Source organism: Symphalangus syndactylus, chromosome 11 (genome assembly GCF_028878055.3).
Source record: "Symphalangus syndactylus isolate Jambi chromosome 11, NHGRI_mSymSyn1-v2.1_pri, whole genome shotgun sequence".
Lineage (NCBI taxonomy): Eukaryota > Metazoa > Chordata > Mammalia > Primates > Hylobatidae > Symphalangus > Symphalangus syndactylus.
Genome location: NC_072433.2, coordinates 43511517 through 43534204, shown reverse-complemented (window position 1 = coordinate 43534204; position 22688 = coordinate 43511517). Strand labels below are relative to the sequence as shown.

The 22688-nt window shown below is 54.0% G+C and overlaps 1 protein-coding gene across 22 annotated transcripts in view; it reads left to right on the top strand.

Annotated features, from left to right (window-relative positions):
• The first annotated feature begins 175 nt into the window (after nt 1-175).
• The window catches only part of ADCY7 (adenylate cyclase 7), a 51420-nt gene continuing 28907 nt past the window's right edge, over nt 176-22688 (top strand). For 5 of the 22 annotated variants that reach the window (XM_063612736.1, XM_063612733.1, XM_055297613.2 and 2 more), the window contains exons 1-2: nt 7154-7304; nt 21143-21581. In XM_063612736.1, the coding sequence (XP_063468806.1) occupies nt 21411-21581 (171 nt within the window). In that variant the 5' untranslated portion in view covers nt 7154-7304; nt 21143-21410. Of the gene's footprint in view, nt 365-7153; nt 7305-21112; nt 21582-22688 lie in introns of those variants that run through there. The other 17 variants (XM_055297616.2, XM_063612742.1, XM_063612732.1 and 14 more) reach the window with 14 other exon arrangements.

The window sequence follows — 22688 nt, the reverse complement described above, 5'->3', positions numbered from 1 at the left end:
ATTATTATTATTTTTTTTTTTCAAAATTGTTCCTGCTTCAAGCTTCAAATTTCCATGAAGTCATTGGAGCCTGACAGCTCCCAGGCCTGGCAGCTCCCAGGCTGCGGAGAGCAGCACTGTGGCTGGGGGAGGGGGCCCTGCACACCCCGAGAGGCTGGGCTGCGGGCTGTGCCTTAGCCTTGCTGCCGCCGCTGCGCTGCCGGAGCAGGAAGTGGTGGGTCCCAGATGTGACTCACTCTCATTAGGTAGCGTGGAAGGAGCCTTCGGATGGGTGAGCCTGGGCGCGTCTGAGGAAGGGCAGGCGGGGGCTGGGCCACCTCCCTGCAGACCCTGGCCAGCTACTGGGGCCCTGGAGGAGAGCCAGGTAAAAGTGGGGTGTGGGGATGGAGTGTCACCAGTCCTAGTGGCTTGAGCCCCAGGGAACGGGGCTGGACAGTATGTGGGAAGCAGCTCACCCGGCAGCCTGGCCTGGGAGTGCACTGGGCAGGGTCTGGGCTGGGGGAGTAGGAGGCTCCCGGAGCCTACTGGGCAGATGGCTGGGAGAGGCAGCCCCTCAACAGGGGACTAGAGGCGACTCGTCACTGGCTTTTCCCAGCCTGACAATAAAGTGCGGTTGTGACCACAGATGTTGTACATCTGGCCTGTTCCATCTGCAGTTCTAGGAACCACAGACTCTCAAATGTCCACACTCCTTCTCGAGGGTGTAATTTTACATTTACAAGCACACATGACTTTTCTTAATGAAAGGAAACATTGACGAGGGAAGGGCAATTCAACTAATTTTATGAAATTATAAAACAAAAAACAAACAAAACCTCTGAAAGGGGTGCATGCCTGAGGGTCAGGGAACCAAGATGCCTCCAAAAAGCAGACTGGTTTCCCTTTCCCTACAATGCCTCTCCTCCATCCCCCAGGGACCGCGTGGGCCATCTGGAGTGGGTCTTTCTGGAGCTTTCTATGCATTCATCTAAACGTGTGCACAGAGGGTGAGGCAGTTGCCTCTTCTCTGTGTCATCACATCAGGGTCAAGGGCAGGGACATCTGTGGCTGGGGGCTTCCTCCCTGGACAGCCATTGCTGGAGAGGAGAAGGGAGGGCGGGGATTGGGAAGCCGAGGGCCTGGAGGTAGGGGCCAGGCCGGGCCACCTATGACAGGGGCCCTGGGTCCAAGGCCTGGACGGGCAGCCAGTGTGGGCTGGATGTGTCTGGAAGGGCTGTGTGACCGTGGGCCTTCACTAGCGTCACCATCGTGCAGGTGGAGGCTGTGAGGGGTGGACTCAACACTGGTGTTTCTCGGAGTGAGGACCGGGCTGCCCAGGGAATCGCAGGGGGTTCTAGCCTGTATGTGGAAGGACACGTTTAAAATCTAAGTATTTGTCTTGGGGAAAAAAAATCTGTAAATAGGACATTGACATTATGACGTCACGACTGTATTATTGTCTTAGACGAGGCCAAAGAAGACACAAAAGTGACAAGCCAGCCAATTTGAGAGGAAGTGCCAAGTGCTGGCCCTGCAGGAAGTGCAGGAGGCTGGGGGGGCTGCAGCTCAGGAAGGCGTTTGCTGTACAGCCTTCGCTTCCCACCCGGTTGTCTGTCTTCCCACCTGGTTGTCTGTCTTCCCACCTCCAGAGACCCTGGGTTCCCAAGGTTTACCTGCAGCTCCTGGTGCAGGGTGTGGGGGAGGGGAGGCTCTCAGATGGTTCCAGATCCTGTGGCCCTCAGAAGGGAAGGTGTGAACTTTGTGGAGTTAGCGTCTCCGGTGGTGTTTTCTTTATTTCTTATTTTTCTTTATTATTATTTTTTGAGATGGAGTCTCTGTCTGTTGCCCAGGCTGGAGTGCAGTGGTACCATCTTGGATCACTGTAACCTTTGCCTCCTGGGCTTAAGCCATCCTCTTCCCTCAGCCTCCTGAGTAGCTGGGACTACAGGTACCGTACAACCACACCTGGCTAATTTTTGTATTTTTAGTAAAGACAGGGGATTCACCATGTTGGCCAGGCTGGTCTCGAACTCCTGACCTCAAATAATCCGCCCACCTCGACCTCCCAAAGTGCTGGGATTATAGGTGTGAGCCACCACCCCCAGCCTCTTTTTTTTTTTTTTTTTAAGACAGGATCTCACTCTGTCACCCAGGCTGGAGTGCAGTGGAGTGGTCATAGCTCACTGCAAACTTGAACTCATGAGCTTAGGCAATCTTACCGCCTCAGCCTTCCAAAGTGCTGGGATTACAAGCATGAGCCCCACGCCCAGCCTTCTAGTGCTGTTTTCATGAAAGAAGCAGCTGTTTACTAGCAGCTGTTTTCCGGTCAATGAGGGTGAAGCTGGTATTGCAGAACCTCTTTGCCAGGAGTAGGTCTGGGAGGTTTGCTTGAGGGCATGGAGATTGGTGTAGGGAGAGCTCAGGAAGTAGAAGGTAGGCTGGTGTGTGGCCTCTGGACAGGCCACAGGAGAGTCTCAAAAGGAGAAAAGATCCCAGCACTTTGGGAGGCCAAGGTGGGAGGATCACTTGAGCCCAGGAGTTCGAGACCAGCCTGGGCAACATGGCGAAACCCCGTCTCTACAAAAAAATACAATACCCCGGTAGGACGAGGCCTTCTGCGTGGCTGGGCCAGGGTGGGCTGTCTCACGTGCTTTCCTGGATGTGTGGTTGGGTCGTGCCTTAGCCAGGAGGTAGGCGGTTTGTCCACTCCCTGTCATTGCAAGGGTCACAGAGGTGGCTGGGTGGCCTGTCCCTCAGCACTGCTCCTTGCCTCCCTCCTGCTGTCCTGGAGGAAGAGGATGTGGACTTGTTCATACTGAGGTGACACAGCATCCCCTCTCCCACCTCTCCCACTGCCCAGGGAGAGAGCAGCGCTTAACCTTGCTGGAGAAAGTTCCAGGCCTTTGAGGGAGCATGCAGAGTGGGTCACAGTGGATGCCTGTATCAGAGCAGCCCATTCTAGCCTTTCATGGGGTGGGAGGGAGGCATTTACTACTTTTAAAAGATGTGTGTGGCCAGGCACCGTGGTTCACACCTGCAGTCCCAGCACTTTGGGAGGCTGAAGTGGGTGGATCGCTTGAGCTCAAGAGTTTGAGACCAGCCTAGGCAACATGGCACAACCCCAACTCTACAAAAAAATTACAAATATTAGCCAGCATGGTGGTGCATGCCTGTAGTCCCAGCTACTCAGGAGGCTGAGGCAGGAGGATTGCTTGAGCCCAGGAGGTGGAGGTTGCAGTGAGCTGAGATCTTGCCACTGTACTCCACTCTGGGTAATAGAGCAAGACCCTGTCTCAAATAGATAGATAGATGATAGATGATAGATAGATAGATAGATAGATAGATAGATAGATAAACAGATAGATAGACACATGTAGCCAAGAGCTGGAAGTTAGTTGGAACTGGAGAATGAGACCACATCTGAACACCAGCCAGAGAAGCAGGGGTCTTCCAGAGGTTATCCGGTCCAGCCCCCTGCCTCCAGGCAGAACTGGACTGTGCTCTGGTCCAGCGGCATGGGTTCCAGCTCTGCTCTGCCTCCTCCCAACAGCGTGTGAGATGAGCAAGGGATGGAGCCTGTTTCTTGCACCTGTGAAATAGGGTTGGTAAAGGTACCCCCTGCATCAGGTGGTTGTAAAGATTAAACGAGCTGATGCACATTCTGCACCTGGCACAGCGGAGGCACTACCTAAGTGGAAGTGTGCGTCACTGTCGGTGTAGTGAGGCTGTCCTCTGCCTTGTCCTGCCTTGGGTGGGAGACTGGACCTCCCTGGGGGAGCCTGGGTGGTGCAGGCGGGCAGGGCTGAGCTGAGCAGCCTCCCTGTCACCTGCATCCCTTGGGCTAATCATTTTCTCTCTGTTCCTCAGTTTCCTTATCTGTAAAATGGGGCTGATGGCAGTGCTCAGGTAGGTTAATGGGAGGGCTAGCTGGGTGAAAACCCGTCCCAGGCACCTGAGACTGGTGTGCCCAGGCTGAGAGGTTGCCACGCAGTAGCTGGAGCCCCTCCAGCTGTGTGTGCCAGGGATCCCGCCAGCCCCCTCATGTGTCCAGTGGCCCCCTCCCCACCAAGGACAGTGGCACGGTGTCGCCCGGCTTGCCATAGGCATCTGGCCTGACCTGCTGCTGCCCACGGATTTCTCAACTGGCCACATCATGGCTAGGGCATTGCCCAACCCTCAGTGCAGACCTGCTTGGCTGAAGCACCCTCCGTTCCCTGCTCTCCCCTGGAAGCCTGGAAGCCTTTCTAGAAGGGACTAGTGTTGGGGTGGAGAAGGGTTGGGCGGTGAGTCTGGGACCAGAGCTCTGTTCCTCTTTGGTGGCCTTTTTCATTGGAACACCTAGGACTGTGCTTTCCTGCTGCCACCTGCTCTCTCAGTTTTTATTTTGACAGGGTCTGGCTCTGTTGCCCAGGTTGGGGTACAGTGGCCTGATCATAGCTCACAGCAGCCTTGACCTCCTGGGCTCAAGAGATCCTCCCACCTTGACCTCCCAAAGTGCTGGGGTTACAGGCATGAGCCACCACACCTGGTCTGTCCTCTTTGATGGGCCAATTTCACAGGCATTTTCTGAGCACAGCACAGCCCAGTGCTGCCGAGATGAACCTGAGCAGACTCTGTGTTAGGATGGGGTGGGGACGGCTGACCTTGGGCCTGGGAGAAGATCCTCCCTGTTCTAGAGCACAGCCATCTGGTCAGTTTCTCCTGGCTTGTGAGGCCCTCCCAGACCGGGCCTGACTTCCCTCCCCACTCCCGCCGCTTGTCACCGTCATCCACTCCGGGCCAGCCCCCCCTGACATTTTCACCCCCAGCTTGGCTCTCTCCTGCCCCTTTCCTGCCCTTGGCCCCCACAGTTCCTGCTACCTGGGATGTTCTCCCCAACCGCTCCTTGGCTGTGTCCCCCAGGTTAGGGCCTCCTTCAGGGGTCCTCCAGCATGGGGAGAAGAGGGGACCCAGCCGGCTCTGCTCCTGAGCCGTTCACTCAGCCGCCTCCCCCACCCCCTTGGCCTTGCTTTGAGCCCCTGTCTTGCTGTGGCTGGGGCCCAAGGGACGCAGGGATACCCTCTTCCCTCCATCCTCCCTTTATGTCCCTGTCTCCCCTACCACCGCTGACCACCGGAAGGGTGACCCCACGACTGGGCCTGAGGGAAAGGGAAGCCAAGGGAGGTCTTTGGTGCAGGTACCCCAGTTTCCAGTTGTGTTTCCTGGCCCCAGGCTCTGCCCATTCTTGCCTCCTCCCAGGGTGTCGCGACATGCTGGAGGTGACGGGGCAGAAGGAGCGGCCATGACCCTCAGACACAGGCCTGTCCCCTGGGGAGGAGCTCATGTCCCCGGCAGGCAGAAGGTACCTGCAGTGGGTGGTGCCACCACCCGCCTTCTAGGGCCCAGATCCCTGGAGGCCGCTGGACCCAGGGCACCCTGATCGGGGTGCTTTGTCTTCCAGGCCCCAGGCTCTTCCTGCCCTCCAGGGTGCCCTTCCTGCCCCGTAACTGGCCAGCTTTCCTCATGCTGGCCTCTGAAACAACTCAGTCACACTGCCTCGGGCGCAGCTCATTGAGGTCATTGCTTCCTGGAGTCACTGACTGGCTGGGCAGGGAGAAGCCTAGCACCCTGGGATGCAGCTGCTCTGCACAGATGGGGAAACTGAGGCCCAGGGAGTTCTGCGGCCTTGGAGCTGGTGTGTCTTCCTGGTGGGAGCTATGTTGGAGTTGCAGGCCTTGCCCCATTCACAAGCACATCCCTTGGCCTCACTCATGGGAGGGATGTGGACTGGGGGCCAGTCTTGTGGGCTTGTCTTGGTCCTGCTGCTGTTCTTGGGAGCCTGGGTCTCCCTCCTCCTGGGCATCTCCTCACTGGAGCAGGGGTCCAGGGTGCTGGTGTAGGCTGGGATGAGACCTCCTTCTGTGTGTGTGCATCTGGCTCCTGGGCCCCCAGGCCTGTCTCCAGTACCCCATCTGGCTGGGAGGAGGAGCCCTTTTAAGTTGTCTGAAGGAGCTATTTTAAGGGGGGCCTGGGCTAATGGGAAGTGGCCTCTTTTGATATACCCAGACTCCCTGGAGACACTGCTCCATCCCCTGGGGGCGGGGACCAGCACTTCTGTATCCCTTTGTCAGGCTCAGCTCTCCTGGGCATGGGTACAAGAGCAGAACTGCCCTTTGGGGGCGGGCAGGAAGTGAGGCTGAGACCCTGGTACTGAGGTGTGTCCCCAGTGCCTGTTTATGTCACGATTTCTCAGGCTGCTCACCCTGGTGTCTGGAGCTGACTGGGGTGGTCCTGGGTGATGGCACTTGCTGTATGCCCACATCTACGTGAAGCCCCTGAGAACTGGTATTGTTACCAGTCCATTCTGTGGGTTAGGAAACTGAGGCCCAGAGAGGTTCAGGAACATGCCCAAGGTCACACAGATCCTCCAAGGTGGAGCCGAGATTCAAAGCCTGCTGTTGGATCTCAGAACTTGTGCTCCCAACCACCATGCTTTCCTGCCTTCCCTTCTGCCCTGCCCTGGCATTTCTTTTCCTCACTTGGCTCATTTATGACAATCTACCCTCCTCCTGGCGTGAGCTCCTCAGGGGACCCATGCCTGTCTTGTGTGTTGTAGCAGCAGCAGCGCCTCACCCTGCACCTGCTGCAGGCAGGAGCTCAGTGGCACTTGGAGATGGGGGTCTGGTGGCGCCAACATGTGGCCTCTTTCCTGGTGGCAGGATGGGCCCCTTTCCATGTGCAGTGGGGGTTTATGAGGTTTTATAGCTATGAGGTCATGTCATTGCTAGAATAGGCCATGGAGCGAAAAGAAGGGTTTCATCCCCGTTGCTCAGGTGAGAAACTGAGTCCTGAGAGGCAGGTCACCTGCCAGAGCTCATGCAGATGGGACTGGAGACTCCAGGGTTGGGGCCCAGTCCTTAGCTGCCAGTTCAGTGCTGGCTGTACTCCCCAGTCTGTGGAGTATGGGGTTTGATGTCCCCATGTACCAGGCAGGGTTAGATCCTGGGAGCTGGGTAGTGCATGGCTGGACGTGCAGCCAGGTAGTGACAGGTCAGGGTGACCTGTGCTTCTGTGGGAGGTGCAGGCCCTGGGGAAGCTAAGGAACAAGGCCAGACTGGGAGGGGACCAGGCAGCCTTCCTGGAAGAGGTGGCAGCTCAGGTTGGCCCTGAAGGGCGGGCAGGAGTTCGCCAGGCAGAAGGCGTTTGGAGGTGAGGAGGTGGGCGTGTTTTTAGATTGCCGGAGCTGGAGATAAAAGGGTGGGGCTTGTTTGGGGAACTGAAATCAGCCAAATCACGCAGCCACAGATGAGGCCCGGGAAGCTCTAGAGGCGTTTTTTGGCCAAGGGGTGAGCAGCGATCGGGCTTGGTGTTTTGGGGGGTCGTGGGTAGGTGTGGGAGGCCTGGTTTCGGGGGCCATGGGGCTCCTGTGGCGTGAGACTCCATCACAGTGACCTCCTGTGCCCAGTAGCTCCGTAAGGGCAGGGTTTGTGGAAGGAAGGAGTGAGTGACCGGGAATGGGGGCTTGGGCTCCAGGAACAGCCATGGCGAGGGCTCTCGAGCCCCTGTGTGGGTGCAGGTCCGGAAGCGGGGGCTGTGGTTGGTGGGGGAGGCCGGGTGGGGCTGCTTCCCCTGCAGAAGGGCTCTTCCGGGCTCTTCGCACGGTTTCACGAGGCAGTCCCCTCTGTGTCTCTCGTGCCCCCTAGGCCTGGATCGGGTTCTCAGGAAGCCTCGGGGAAGTGAGGGTCTTAGCACCTTGGTTTGGGGCTGGGCACTTTGCGAGCTGGTGTCATGGAGGCCAAACTGGGGGCCTCCGGGCCAGGTGGTGGCTTCAGGCTTGCCGTTGGGACAGGAGACCAGGCTAGGCAGTGACGCCTCACTGGGCTCCATGGGTGGCCCGCTGAGCTCTGGGTGGGAGAGGCCTCTCCCACTGACCTCTCTGTGACTGGTTTCTCTGCTGGTCTGAGTGGGAAGGGACCTCAGAGACCCTGGAGGCCTTTCCTGCCCTGGAGGAGTCAGGCCCAGAGAGGGTGAAGAATTGCCTGAGTCACACAGCTGGTGACAGGGAGAGCTGGGACTGTACCTTACATCACCTGACATTCAGCCCAGGGCTCTATTCCCTGCACTGTGGCAGATGGGGAAACTGAGGCAGGTGGGCCACTCCTCTGCATTCCACAGGAGAGGCAGGAAATTCGACAGGAGCCCTTTGCCGGGTTGGCACTTGGAGCTCTTTTCCTGCTTGCTTTTCCCTAGGGCAAGGTGCTTCCCAGCTGAAAACTGCCTAGGGAGGGTGCTGTTGAGACCACGAGCACCTGAGAGCCCCGGTCTTTCACTCGGGCCTCTCCTCTCACCTCCACTTGGGAGGCTAAGCTCAGGGTAGGTGTCCTGGCCCACAAGCAGGTGCACGGGCTGGTCCCCCCAGCACCTGCAACCTTCTTGTGCTCAGCTAGCCCAACCTGGGGTCAGGTGGAGGTGGGTAAGTGGAGCCCCCAGCATTAAAGAGCTTCATAGGCTGTCAATTAAGGGGAGGCTAGTGGGCTCTACAGGCCACAGCTGCCCAGGGAGCCTTCTTCGGGGAGGAGTTCCTAGGTGGGTCTCAGAGACTCCAAAGTCAGCATTTCCCAAAGGAGGTTCATTAGGGATTCAGTGCAAAAAGAGTCTCATTAACAAAAGGATGGGGAAACGTTCAGCTGTGTTTAATTCAGCAGGCTTCTTTCCCACAGGACTTGTCAGAGCCTTTAATTTGCTAATGTGTATGGGGGATCTTTAAATGGGGAAGAGGAGAATGTTGAGCTCAGCACCACCTGTGACCAGAAACGGCTGTGGATGTGTGTGGCTGCGCATATGTAGCTTTTCATGTCCCTGCTTTTGGGCAGAATGCACCTCAGGAAATGCAGATAGTTAATCTGCACTGGGCCTTGGAGAGGGGCAGGCCTGGGTTTGAATCCTAGCTCCACTGTTTCCCAGCAGGTGGGCTTTGGGCTTGGAGGTTAAGGTCCCAGAGTCAGTTGCCCTGGCTAGAAATGGAGCGAGAGCACCCCCACCCACCACCCTATGGTAGTCAGGTGGACGGGCCTTATCCCAGCCCACTCATGGTTCTCTGCAGGTTCTCAGAGGAGATAGCCAGCCAGGTGGTTTTTGGCCCAGTTTGTCTCCCAGCTGGGCTCAGAGGTCGCAGAGCTTGTCTTGCGGCCTGGGTACTGTGCCGTCTCCTGCCAGCAAGCCTGGAAGGCTTGGGCCGAGGACCCGACTCTGCCTGGGATGTCACCTGTGAGCTCCCTCCAGCTCAGACCAACATCACCACCTCCCTCTGACCTGGCTTGGGTGGGACGGCCGCTCTCTTGAGGCCCAACTAGGCCCTACATGGAGGGGTCAGCCCACACTGCCACTCATGGCCCTGGAAAGCCGGCCTGAGTTGCTGACCAGTGTTCTCTCTACCTCCCAGAGGCTGGGCACTCACAGGCCAGAGTGGGGGGTGGGCCTCCTCACCCCCAGTGCTGCTGGCTCATGGCAGGGTTGAGGGGAGGGGACAGGTGCCGGGCCCTCTCACTTCTGCACCCCATGGCCCTTTCTGACAACTTGGTGATGCATGCCATCTAGACTGGGGCGTTTTGTGCCAGGGGTGGCTCAGCACACTGCTTGCATCACCCCCAACTGAATCCTTTCAAAACCCTCTGGGGTAGGACTGTTATTCTCCTTTTGTTAAAATGAGGAAACTGAGGCACAGAGAGTCTGTCAGGTCATGTAATGTATTATTTCTTTTAATATTTTATGAATGGGTGAGATGGAGTCTTGTTCTGTTTCTCAGGCTGGAGTGCGGTGGCACAATCATCGCTCGCTGCAGCCTTGACAACTCAGGAGGTCCTCCTGCCTCAGCCTCCCAAGTTGCTGGCTCTACAGGCACATACCACTGTGCCTGGCTTAGTTTTAAAATTTTTTTAGAGATAGCATCTCACTATGTTGCCCAGGCTGATCTCGAACTCTTGGTCTTAAGCAGTCCTCCCGCCTCGGCCTCCTGAATAGCTGACGTAACAGGCATGAGCCACTGTACCTGGCTAGGTCATGCAATTTAGGTGTGATGGACCTGGGATTCATTTTTCCTATTAGACATTTTTTTTTTTTTTTAGTCACATAAGCAACACACTGACAATAGGAATAGAAACTGAAAATGAGAAGTGGGATTTATCCACTCTGTGAAATCAACAGTTTTGGTTTTTCTGTGTCCTGGTTCCATCCTTATTTGTTCCAGGCATTGCCGTGTGGATTTTTCACAGGATACACTGTGACATTAGTTTCAAGTGGCCTCAGGCTTTTTGACAGCTGCATAGCATTCCATTGTAAGGTTGTATCATACTTTATTTCACCAGTTCCTGACTGATAGGTATATTATTTTCAATCTTTTGTTATTACAAATAATGCTTCAATGACTAATCTTGTACTTATGTCATTTCAAACTTGTGACAGTATTTGTACATTACTCAAAGTGGATTTGGTAGGTCAAAAAGCAAATATGTCCTTTAGTGACTTTGTTAGATATTATTAAACTACCTTCACTGGCGGTTGTACTGACTCACATTCCTGCCCAGGAGGGAATGTGAGTGCCTGTTTCCAACACAGACTTATGAGACTTATGAATTGCTTTGATCTTTGCCCATGAGATAGGTAAAAATGGTTTTCCATGGTAGTTTTGTTTTTGTTTTAAAGATGGGGATTTGGCTATGTTATCCAGGCTGGACTCAAACTTCTGGGCTCAAGTGATCCGCCTGCCTCAGCCTCCCAAGTAGCTGGGACTATAGGTGCATCCCGTTGTGCCTGGCTACCATGGTAGGTTTTTTTGTTTTTTTTGTTTGTTTGTTTGTTTTGGAGGTGGAGTCTTGCTCTGTCGCCCAGGCTGGAGTGCAGTGGCACAATCTCAGCTCACTGCAAGCTCCGCCTCCCAGGTTCACGCCATTCTCCTGCCTCAGCCTTCCGAGTAGCTGGGACTACAGGCACCCGCCATCACACCGGCTAATTTTTTGTATTTTTAGTAGAGATGGGGTTTCACCGTGTTAGCCAGAATGGTCTCGATCTCCTGACCTCATGATCAGCCCACCTCGGCCTCCCAAAGTGCTGGGATTACAGGCTTGAGCCACCGCGCCTGGCCTACCATGGTAGTTTTAATTTGTGTTTCATTACGAGTGTGGTCAGCTTCCTTCCAAATGCTGTGGGTTGGTTGTGGGTTTTTTTTTTTTCTTTTTTCTTTTTTTTGAGACAGAGCTTCACTTGTCACCCAGGCTGGTTTACAGGCATGATTTGGCTCACTGCAACCTCCGCCTCCCGAGTTCAAGCAATTCTCATGCCCCAGCCTCCCAAGTAGCTGGGAGTATAAGCATGCACCTCCACACCTGGTTAGTTTTTGTATTTTTTAGTAGAAATGGGGTTTTACCATGTTGCTCAGGCTGGTCTCGAACTTCTGGCCTCATGTGATCCGCCTGACTCAGCCTACCTAAGTGCCAAGATTACAGGCGTGAGCCACCATGCCTGGCCCTTCCAAATGTTTAACAGTCATTTAGATTGCCTTTTCTATGAACTTTCTCTTTCTAGTCTTCTCCCATTTTTCTACTGGGCTATTGGTCTTCTTTTTGATTTGTGGGAACTCTTTACATCTGAAGGAGATTAGCTCCTTGTGATATGAATCACAAATGTTCCCCTAATCTGTCACGTGTCTTTTGATTGTGCTTTTGGTAGTTTTTACCGTGTATATTTTGTTTTTTCATGTAACTGAATTTTTCAGTCTTTTCTTTACGGCTTTTGGGTTTTGTGTCAGGATAAAAAGGCCATATTCACTACAGCATTATATGAGAATTCTCCCATAGTTTCTTGCTGTCTTTGGAAATAATCCTGGTATATGTGAATCCAGCTTGCTTGCTGTCTTGTGGATGCTGCCTTTCTAAACAGAATACTAGCAGCCTAAGAGTTAAGACTCAAATGCATATCCTTCTTGTCCCCTTCAGGACAGTGGTTACTCTGGGTTGCATCTGTCCATGGGCCTGTGAAATGGATCTCTCTCTTTTTTTTTTTTTTTTTTGGCAGAGCCTCACTCTCACTCTGTTGCCCAGGCTGGAGTGCAGTGGTGCAAACCTATCTCACTGCAACCTCCGCCTCCCAAGTTCAAGTGATTCTCATGCCTCAGCCTCGCGAGTAGCTGGGACTATAGGCACACGCCACTACCTTGGGCTCATTTTTCTATTTTTAGTAGAGACGGGTTTCACCATGTTGGCCAGCCTGGTCTCGAACTCCTGGCCTCAAGCGACCTACCTGCCTTGGCCTCCCAAAGTGCTGGCATTACAGGTGTGAGCCACCGTGCCAGGTCTATGGAGCTCTTCTTGTACCTCCCAGCCCCATTCATGTCTTGCTGTCACTGCCGGACCCACTGTCAGGGTGGGGCCTAGGCAATGTGGGAAGTCAGCCAGCACCCGCTTGTCCTGGGCAGGACGAGCACCACGTGAGGTCCCCCATGGCCAGCTGGACTTCCCCTTTCTGTTCTTCCTTATCAAGGGAAAAGGGATTAGAAATCTGTTAAATGTGGGCGTGAAAGTGTTTCCCTTCTGAAGGGGGAAGCTAGTGAGGGCAGTGCTTAAAGAAACGAATCGCTAATTGAATTTCAAGCAAGAGTGAGGAAAAAGTAGGGTTATTTCTCCAACAGGGGAGCCTGGTTGATTGCTTAGTCAGTTGATAAACACTGTTGCCTGAACACCCACTGTGTGCAGAGCCCTAGCAGATACCCTGGTTGGGGCAGTGCTAAGAATTCTGCCTTCTGGGAGCTCATTTCTGAGCAGAATTTCCACTTGGTACCTGGCCTGGCGCCTGGTGCACAGAAGACATGAGTGCACATGTGCTGAAGGAATGCATGGACGAACTCTCCCTGGGCAGTCACTAACTAGCATTAGAATGGGCATGAGACATACTGGACCTGGATTCATTACCATTGGCAGCTGGAGCCTTGGGGGTACATTTTAAAGGGGAGATTGATCAGGGTAATGCTTAACCAAATGAATGAAGTGGAGGGGAGGATTTCAGGAAAAAAGAACACTTTTTTTTTTCTTTTTTTGTTGTGTCTCTGGCAGTTTTTGGTATCAAGATGATGCTGGCCTCATAGAATGAGTTAGGGAGGAGTCCTTCCTCCTCAACTTTTTTGAATAGTTTCTGTGGGAATGGTACCAGCTCTTCTTAGTACAACTGGTAGAATTCAGCTGTGAATCCATCAGGTCCTGGCCTTTTATTGGTAGGCTATTTATTACTAATTCAGTTTAGGAGCTCATTATTGCTCTGTTCAGGGAATCAGTTTCTTCCTGGCTCAGTCATGGGAGGATTGTGTGTCTAGGAATTTATCCATCTCTTAGGTTTTCTAGTTTTTGTGTGTAGAGGTGTTTGTAGTAGTTTCTGGTGGTTGTTTTTTATTTCTGTGGGGTCATTAGTAACATTCCTTTAGTCATTTCTAGTTGTGTTTATTTGGCTCTTTTCTCTTTTCTTCTTTATTAGTTTAGCTAGTGGCCTATTTTGTTAATTTTTTCAAAAAACCAACTCCTGGATTCATTGATCTTTTGAATGGTTTTTTGTGTCTTGATTTTCTTCAGTTCAGCTCTGATTTTTGTCATTTCTTGTCTTCTGCTAGGCTTGGGGTTGATTTGTTTTTGCTTCTCTAGTTCTTTCAGTTGTTAAGTTAGGTTGTTAATTTGAGATCTTTCTAAGTTTTTGATGTGGGCATTTAGTGCTACGAATTTCCCTCTTAACACTACCCTAGCTGTGTCCCAAAGAATCAAAGAACAACTTTCTACCCATCCCTAGAAGTAGCTCTCTGGGGCCAGGTGAGAACATCAGCCTTTTCCCTCAGTTTTTCTCCAGTCCTTATCCTTTTCATTAACTGATTCAGCCTCCACCCCTAGCCCAGTCCCAACTAGGCCAGAGCTGGCCTCAGAGGTCTGACACAGCCCCTTCTTTGCAAGAGGGGAAACTAAGGCACAGGTCAGGCAAGAGGCTTGTTCAGGGTCACAGAGCAGGTTGGTGGCTAAGCTGGGACTGGAATGCAGGTTTCTGGTCCCCAAGACTGATCAGCAGCCTATGCCCTGGGAGTGGGAACAGAGTCAGCCTGGGGGTGCTTGGGGGCTGTGGAGGGGGAGCAGGGTTGGCTGGGGGCTCATGCCATTGGGGAATTTCAGCCTTTGCCCCTGCTCGGCAACTTTGCAGGCTATCATCAGGAGATGCCATGGGGGGGGCCTGGGTGGGGGCCTGCCCACTCTGCACCTGCCTCTCCCTGGACCCCATGGTTGGGCTCTGACCTTGCAGGGCTTCCTCTGACACTAAGCGTGACTTCTTGGCCATTTGCCAATTTGTCTTGCAAGCTTGGCCTGTTGGACATCATGACCTGTGCAGACAAGCTGGTTATCAGCACCCCCAGTTTACTGATGAGGAAACTGAGGCCAGAGTGTGCAGGCGACTGCCATTCACAGGCCACTGGTAGCAGAGCTGGGATTGGGTGCAGGCATCCTCCCAGAGGCTGAGCGTAGCTGGGAGAGGTGTGCTGTGGTGGGTAAGGCAGGTGTGGCAGGTGCAGCAGGTGCTTCCCGATCTTGAGGGAGGCCCTTTCTTTACCTGCCCTCATCCTTTGGCCATGGTGCCCTCCTCCCTCACCCACGCCACTCTGCGTGCTTCCCCACCCTGGGCCTGGCGCAGGATTCTGGCTGGCTAACCTGCTCGGCCATTCACGTCACAGGCATTTGCCAGGACCAGCTGCGGGACACACACACAGATCCCACCACAACAGTTTGGCAAGGCAGGGGCTGGGATGTTGGACCCACACTGGGAAGGCCTCTTGGTAGGGGAGGTGCCTAGAAGAGCAGGGCATGGGGGCCACAGGGCTCTGGGGACAGGGAGGGTCTGGGGAGGGCTGGGCTTGGGGGGATGGGACCTTGAATACCAGCAACAATGAATCCCTGGTTCCCACAAGGTTTCCTGGGGGCCTCTTTAGGTCAGGCTTGTGCTGGGCAGAGCAGGTGCTGGCTTCATGGAGCTCAGGGTCTCTTGAGAGAGTTCACATTAACATGAGATTCCTTTGGCAAATGACAAATCTGCCTGAGACCCAGCCTACCAGGGCAGCCGAGAGCTGGCAGGCCGGGAGGGGGGGGATGGGGGGGCGAGACGGAGCGTGCAGGTTTTTTGTCTGCAGCTGCGTGGTGTCCTAGGCAGGGTGTGGGCCCAGGGGCCTGAGCGGGGCCTCTTCCATGGAGGCTTCCATGCCCCCACCAACTCCAAGGTCCCCACTTCCCATTTTTGAGGCCAACAGGGCCCCAAAGCAGCCCTGAGCCTGCTGAGGCTCGGCTGGAGGAAGCCAGGCTGTGGTTTCTGCCAACAGTGGCCGGGTGAGGAAGTGGGTGTCCTGTCTGCATCCGTGAAAGCTGGGGGTTTCTAGAACACACTCCCTACAGGGGCTGTGGTTGTGCTGGGGACACTGCCAGATCAGCTGGACTGGGGAAGGATTTCCCAAGCACCCAGGGACCTAGCCCTGCAGTTGCAGTACGGAGTCCCAGCCTCTTGCTTCCAGCAGCTCTTCTGGCTGGAGAACCTGGACCCAGCCAGCCAGTATTTGATGAGGAGACCACAGTCTTGCCTTAGTTGCAGGGAAGGGATAAGAGGGTGTGTGTGTGGTTGCTCAGGGGGCTTCCTGGAGGAGGAGGCCCTACTGGAGTTCGCTGGCCTGAACTTGCTCCTGCAAGGCAGAGGGAAGTAATTCGATGGGGTCCCCTGAGCTCCCCACCTCTTGGTCATAGCTCTGTCCTGGACCTTGTTTGTGGGGAAGAGGTTGGTGTTTTGGGATATTATGGGATTTCTGGATGCCAGCCCCATGAGGGAGATAGGGACCCTGGATATCCTGTGTTTAAATCCCAGCTTTTTTTTTTTTTTTTTCCAGACAGGGTTCTGCTCTATCACCCAGGCAGGAGTGCAGTGGCATGATCATAGTTCAGTGAATGCAGCCTTGACCTCCTGGGTTCAAGCAATTCTCCTGCCTCAGCCTCTCAAGTAGCTGGGACTACAAGTGTATGCCACCAAGCCTGGCTAATAAAAAAAAAAAAAACCACTTTTTATAGAGATGGGGTCTCATTATGTTGCCCAGGCTGGTCTCAAACTCCTGAACTCCTGGCCGGGGCTGGGCTCTGGAGCCTGGAAAGTGTGGTGGAGGGATGAGTGGGGCTGTCCCCTCCAAGGCCCAGCTCCCTTCTGGAGGACTGGCTGTGTCTGCAGGGGCACACTGTCACCTCTGTGCTGACTGAGACCATTCCAGTTGACTCTGAACCCACTGAGGGAACATAGGTGCTTCTTAGGCGCAACAAACTGGGTACAGAAGCCCAACGTGGACTTTGAGACTGTTGGTTGCGAGTGACAGCAGCTCAAACTGGCTGAAGCTGAAAGGGGCATTGCTTGTCCCATGTGGTTAAATATCTAGAGGTTGCGTAAGCTTCAGGCACAGCTGGCTCCTGTGACCCCGGGAGGTGTTGCCAGGCCCCCGTCTTGTGCCAGTTCTCCATGTTGGTGTCAGTTTCAGGCGGGCTCTCTCCTTGTGGTGGCTCAGGTGTCTGCTGACAGTGCCAGGTCACCGACAACAGAGAACACCTCTTTCCCTGGGTCAGCAGAAGTCCAAAGAGAGCCTTCACTGCCCAGGCCTGTGGCATTAGGGCTTGAGAGGGACTTTGCTGATTGGCCACACCGGGGTCATGGGGCCCCTGAACCAGAGTACTGAGGGTTGGGAGAGGGGACATTGCACAGCAGAAGCATGAAGCACCCTCCTCCCATCTGGACACCTTCCCCACAGGGGAGTCCCCTCCTCTTTATAATGGGGCTGCTCACCCTGCTCTACCACTGGGGTGGTCGTGAGGTGAGAATAAGTAAGGGACCCCCTGGGACTGCAGACTCCTCAGGAAGAGGGGACTTGATACCTCTGCTCTTGGTGGCTTTGGAGTTCAGACAGGACTCGTGCAGTGTCGGTGAGGGAGTGACAGGGAGGCAGGGCTTGGCTTGAGCTAAGGGAGGACTCAGGGCCAGAAAAACTGCCCAGTGATGGAGGAGACTGCCCTGAGAGGTGGTGAGCCCCCCGTCATGGAGGTGTGCAAGCTAACAGCAGGGTCATTTGTTAGCAAGCAGGTGTGCAAGCTAACAGCAGGGTCATTCAATCCAGGGGGCCCTGGATTGGATGTGTCTCAGACATGGCAGAAGGATTCCTTTATCCAGGGCCCTGTGGGGAGGCCCTCCCTGTTGCCAAGTGAGTCGAGGGCTGGTGGAAGAACTGGTGATTGGACAGGAGGCCTTGAAGACTTCCCAGGCAGGGGGTGCCTCTGGGTCTGGCTTTGGTGGGGTGGCTCCTAGGGAGGAGCTGACCTGGGGACATGCCACTGGTGGTGGGTTCCTGGGCCCCCTCTGGAGATGTGATCAGTGAGTTCATTCTCCCCAGGCCTCACGGTGCCCGGCTTGTTCCAGGAGCTGGCCAAGGTCCTTGGATGGGCCGAAGTCTTTGTGCCCATGCTGTCCACTGTCCACCTGCCCCTGCCTGCTGTTGCCCAGAAAGTGGCCTAATGAGTTCCTTGACAGGCATGTTTACCAGGCCTGTGTTCCCACGGGCCCTGGGGACCCTCTCAGCTGGTTCCTCCCTTTCCTCTTGGTGGCCCAGCCTGGCTTTGTGTGCCTGGAGTGGGTGTGTCCACACACTCTCACACTTGCACTTTCATGCGTGTGTCTGGCCGCCTCAGCTCTGGTCTGCGGGCTTTGCGGAGATGGAGCAGCTGTGGGGAGTGGCCTCAGCCCTCTGGTGTTTGGAGCTTCTCAGCCTGGCTGTCCTGGTGCACTGGTGTTTGGCAGCAGGCCAGGGGGCAGGCGGGGTTGCTGTTTATGTGCTGCGGCATCTGGCTCAGTCCCCCGGGATGTCAGTGGGGAAGCCTGGGCTGAGGAGCCCTGGTTTGGGAGCTGGCAGACCCAGGTTTGCATCCCAGCCCATCTGTCCACCAGCTCCAGCAGTGTGATCTTAGGTAACCACTCTGCCTCTCTGGGCTCAGTTCTGCATCTGTGAAACAGTGGTGCCACCTTGGCCTTTGCCGGTTGTGAAGATGAGAGTGAATGTGTGTGCAGGTGCCGGGGGTGACAGGAACTGCTGCTGTTATTACTGCAGAGGGCTATTTTGGGGTGGGGGGTGCTGAATTGAATGCGTCTCAGGCAGGGACCTTATCTTGTTTGGCAACCCCCACAGCACAGGGTTGGAGGTATATGGTTAGCACACAGTAAATGCCTCTTGTGGAATACAGACTGATTAGTTTAGATTTAGAGGTTGTAACCTAGTGGGCTGCAATCGTTGAAAAATTTGAAATCAGCTGCCAACATTTAAAAATCATCATTTCACGTAGAAATCAGATTTGTAGCCTGTCTGAGCACTTTGGGCACTTTGACAGCTCTCGGCCACATCCCTGAAGGGTTGCCCCTCGTTGAACAGGTGCCAAGGCCTGTAGGCACCTGCCCAGGCACTGAAGGAGACAGGGCCCCCCAGCAAATGACCCCTTCCTCCTCCCCCAAATATGTGGTTTTACCATTTTGTTCCTGGTGTGTGGTGACGGAATAGGAACTTCCAGAAGAAATAGAGCCTGAGGTGGCTCCTGGAATTGAGCTGGCCCCAGGGATCTCATAGTAGCAGGTGCTGGTTGGGGGGCTTCCCTTAGACTTGGGGACCCTGGATATCCTGCTTTTTGCCTTTGAGGGCTGGAGGCTCGCCTGGCCACCTTCCCTCTGCTGGACCAGCTGTCCTTTGAAGCTTCCACTGGTGGCTGGCCATTTGTGCCCTGTGACTGCCCTGAGCCGTCCCGTGTCTCACAGCCTCTCTGCCCTCTGCCTCTGGCCCTGTCCTGGTTCCAATCTGAGACAGGCCTGGAGGACACTGGGGGCCTGGACTCTTGGTCCAGGGTTGCCCCCTTCACGCAAGGTTCCTGCTGGGAATATGGCAGCTGTCCCCAAGTCCCCATTGCTGTGTGAGGGATTGCACAGTTTTGGTAATTTTCTTTCCTTTGGAGACTGATGGGGATCCCTGGGGAGAGAGAGCCCAGACTAGCACACAGGAGATGTAAGGGCTAGCAGGCGTAGGTGTGATTCACAAGCCTTTTTGGAATCAATGAATATGCTAAGGAATGAATGGTGCTGGGGAAAGAAGGAACCCATATGGGCTGAGCATGGCAAGCGTGGGGTCAGCTCACAGTGTCGTCACAAAGGGGCCACTGTGTCCCTCTCTGAGACTGAGCTTCCTTTTCTGTGAAGCAAGGCTTGCAGACATCTGAAATTTGTGTCAGTGGGCTATTTAAAAAAATAAACAAGACTTTTGCTGGGTACAGTGGCTCATGCCTGAAATCTTAACACTTCGGAGGCTGAGGAGGGTAGATTGCTTGAGCCTAGGAGTTCAAGACTAGCCTGGGCAACATGGTGAAACCCCATCTCTACAAAAAATACATGGCCCACTGCAGCCTAAAGCCTCCCCAGGCTCAGGTAATTCTCCCACTTCAGCCTTCTGCGTAGCTGAGGTCCCAGTTACGCAGGAGGCTGAGGTGGGAGGATTGCCTGAGCCCCGGGAGGTTGAGGCTGCAGTGGGTTATGATTACACCGTTTCACTCCAGCCTGGGTGACAGAGTTAGACCCCATCTCAAAAAAAAAAAAAAAAAAAAAAAAAACCAGAAAGAAAATGCAGTTTTATGTGGCACTTACTGTAACACAGATGCAGGGGGCTACCCTGGCTGAAGTGGGCATGGGGGCCTGAGCCTATGCCCCCCCACCTTCCCTTCCCACTGGGGGCCTGATGCATGTCCCCAAATCTCAGGGCTCCTGGGATCACAGCTTGGAACCCTCTGTGCCTGGAGGCATGAGACTCACTGGAAAATGAAGTGAATGTGGTGTTTGCACCAGGACCAGGGGACAGAGCAGAGCCTGGAAACAGACACCATCTGTGTGATCACCTGACTTATGACAGAGGTGGCTCCACTGAAATTCAGAGAGAGGATGGCTGGTTCACTGAACACTGCTGGGATAATTCAATATCCATGTGGAAAAAGAAGTGAACCTTGATCGCTACCTCACACCATACCCAGAGTGAATCGAAATGGATCCAGAGACCTTTGTTTGAAAGCAAAACAGTGCAACATGCAGAGCAGAGCTGGCCTATAGAAGCTTCTGTGATGATAGACATGCTCTGTTTATCTATGCTGTCCAGTACAGCAGCCGCCAGCTGCATGTGGCCATTGAGTATTTGATTTTTTTTTTTGAGATGGAGTCTCACTCTTGCCTAGGCTGGATGCAATGGCACGATCTCAGCTCACTGTAACCTTTGCCTCCCAGGTTCAAGCCATTCTCCTGCCTCAGCTTCCCAAGTAGCTGGGATTACAGGCACACGCCACCACGTCCGACTAATTTTTGTATTTTTAGTGGAGAGGGGGTTTTACCATGTGGGCCAGGCTGGTCTCGAACTCCTGATCTCAGGTGATCCGCCTGCCTCGGCCTCTCAAAGTGCTGGGATTACAGGCATGAGCCACCATGCCTGGCTGGCTGTTGAGTATTTGAAATGTGGCTAGTGTGACTGAGGGATTGAATTTCTAATTTTATTTTAAATTAATTTAAATTTAATTTAAAATAGTGGCTGGGCATGGTGGCTCATGCCTGTAATCTCAGCACTTTGGGAGGCTGAGGCAGGAGGATTGCTTGAGCCCATGAGTTCAAAACCACCCTGGGCAGCAGGGGGAGACCCCATCTGTACAAAAGAAAATTTAAAAATTAGCTGCACACCTGTAGTCCCAGCTACTTAGGAGGCTGAGGTGGGAGAATCACTTGAGCCCAGGAGTTTGAGGCTGCAGTGAGCTATGATCATGCCACTGCACTCCAGCCTGGGCAACAGAGTGAGACCCCGTCTTGAAAATCAAAAAGCAGCCACATGTGGCTAGTGGCTACTATCTTGGACAGTGCAGTTGTAGAAGACACAGGGGACTAGCTTTACGACAACAGGACATAAAAGTTAGGTTAGGGTTAAGATGGATAAATCAGACTCGGTGCTGTGAGGCCTGGGCCCCGCTCTCCCTGATGCCAGCCCTCCCCTGACTTGGCCCATTAGGTCAAGTTCCTGTCTGCTTCATCTCCGCAGAGCTGAGGGACTGCGTGTGGAGTCGGCCCAGTCTGGATGCGCAGAAGGATGCTGGCAGCACAGTGAGTGAGGCCTGGTGCCAGAGCTGTGCGGACCCTTCGTTGGCCATGGAGCAGCAGGCTCAGAGGCCCTCTCCCCAGCCCTGCTTGCCTGCCTTGGAGAGGACAGAGGCCTAGGCCCACGGGGGAGGGTGTTGGCCGACAGATGCCCTCCAGGCCCTGGGGCCTCCTTAACGGCCCCTTAACGACACGTGTGCCAAGGGTGGAGGATGCCAGCCAAGGGGCGCTACTTCCTCAACGAGGGCGAGGAGGGCCCTGACCAAGATGCGCTCTACGAGAAGTACCAGCTCACCAGCCAGCATGGGCCGCTGCTGCTCACGCTCCTGCTGGTGGCCGCCACTGCCTGCGTGGCCCTCATCATCATCGCCTTCAGTCAGGGGGTGAGTGAGGGCAGACCCTGGGCTTCACGTCTCAGCCCCAACCTTGGCCAAGCTGCTATCTTCTCTTAGCCTCAGTTTCGTCTTCTGTAAAATGCTATGCTTTTTTGTTTGTTTGTTTTGTTTTTGTTTTTTTTTTTAAGACAGAGTCTCACTCTGTCACCCAGGCTGGAGTGCAGTGGCATGATCTCGGCTCACTGCAACCTCCATCTCCTGGGCTCAAGCAATTCTGCCTCAGCCTCTCGAGTAGCTAAGACAACATTTGTGTGCCACCATGCCCAGCTAATTTTTGTATTTTTAGTAGAAACGGGCTTTCACCATGTTGACCAGGCTGGTCTCGAACTCCCGACCTCAGGTGATCCACCTGTCTCGGTCCCCCAAAGTGCTGGGATTATAGATGTGAGCCACCGTGCCCAGCCAATGCTATGTCTTTTACAGCACATTTAGATGGGTAGAAGACAAGTTTCTAATTAAAAAAAATTTTTTTTGAGACTGGGCCTTGCTGTGTTGCCCAGGTTGGCCTTGAACTCCTGGGTTCAAGTAATCATCCTGGTTCATCCTCCTGAGTAGCTGGGATTACAAGCATGCACGACCATGCCCAGCCTCTCTAACTTTAATTCAATTTTGAAGTCTGGAGTGGTTTTAGATATTACATTAACTTGTCCAGATAAACTACTCTCATTTTTCTCCATGACGAAATTTGATTCTACTGAAGACCTGGGTCAGGGATGGCCTGCGTATCACTGCCCTCACTTCCCGTCCCCATGCAGACATCGTTAATCAATCCCTACACTCCACACTGAGCATGTCTACATTCTCAGAATCCTCCTTTTGTTTTTTTGTTTGTTCGTTTGTTTTTGTAGAGACATGGCCTCGCTATGTTGCCCAGGCTGGTCTTGAACTCCTGGCCTCAAGCGATCCTCCTGTCTTGGCCTCTGAAAGTGTTGGGATTACAGGTGTGAACCACTGTGCTCAGCCTCAGAATCCTTTTTAACACAGCTCCCCAGGCTGGCACCACTCATGTCATTTCTGGCCCAGGCACTTGCCTTGGTACAGCCACTAGCTGTGTTCAGCTACTGAGCATTTAAAAAGTGGGTAATCTGACTGAGG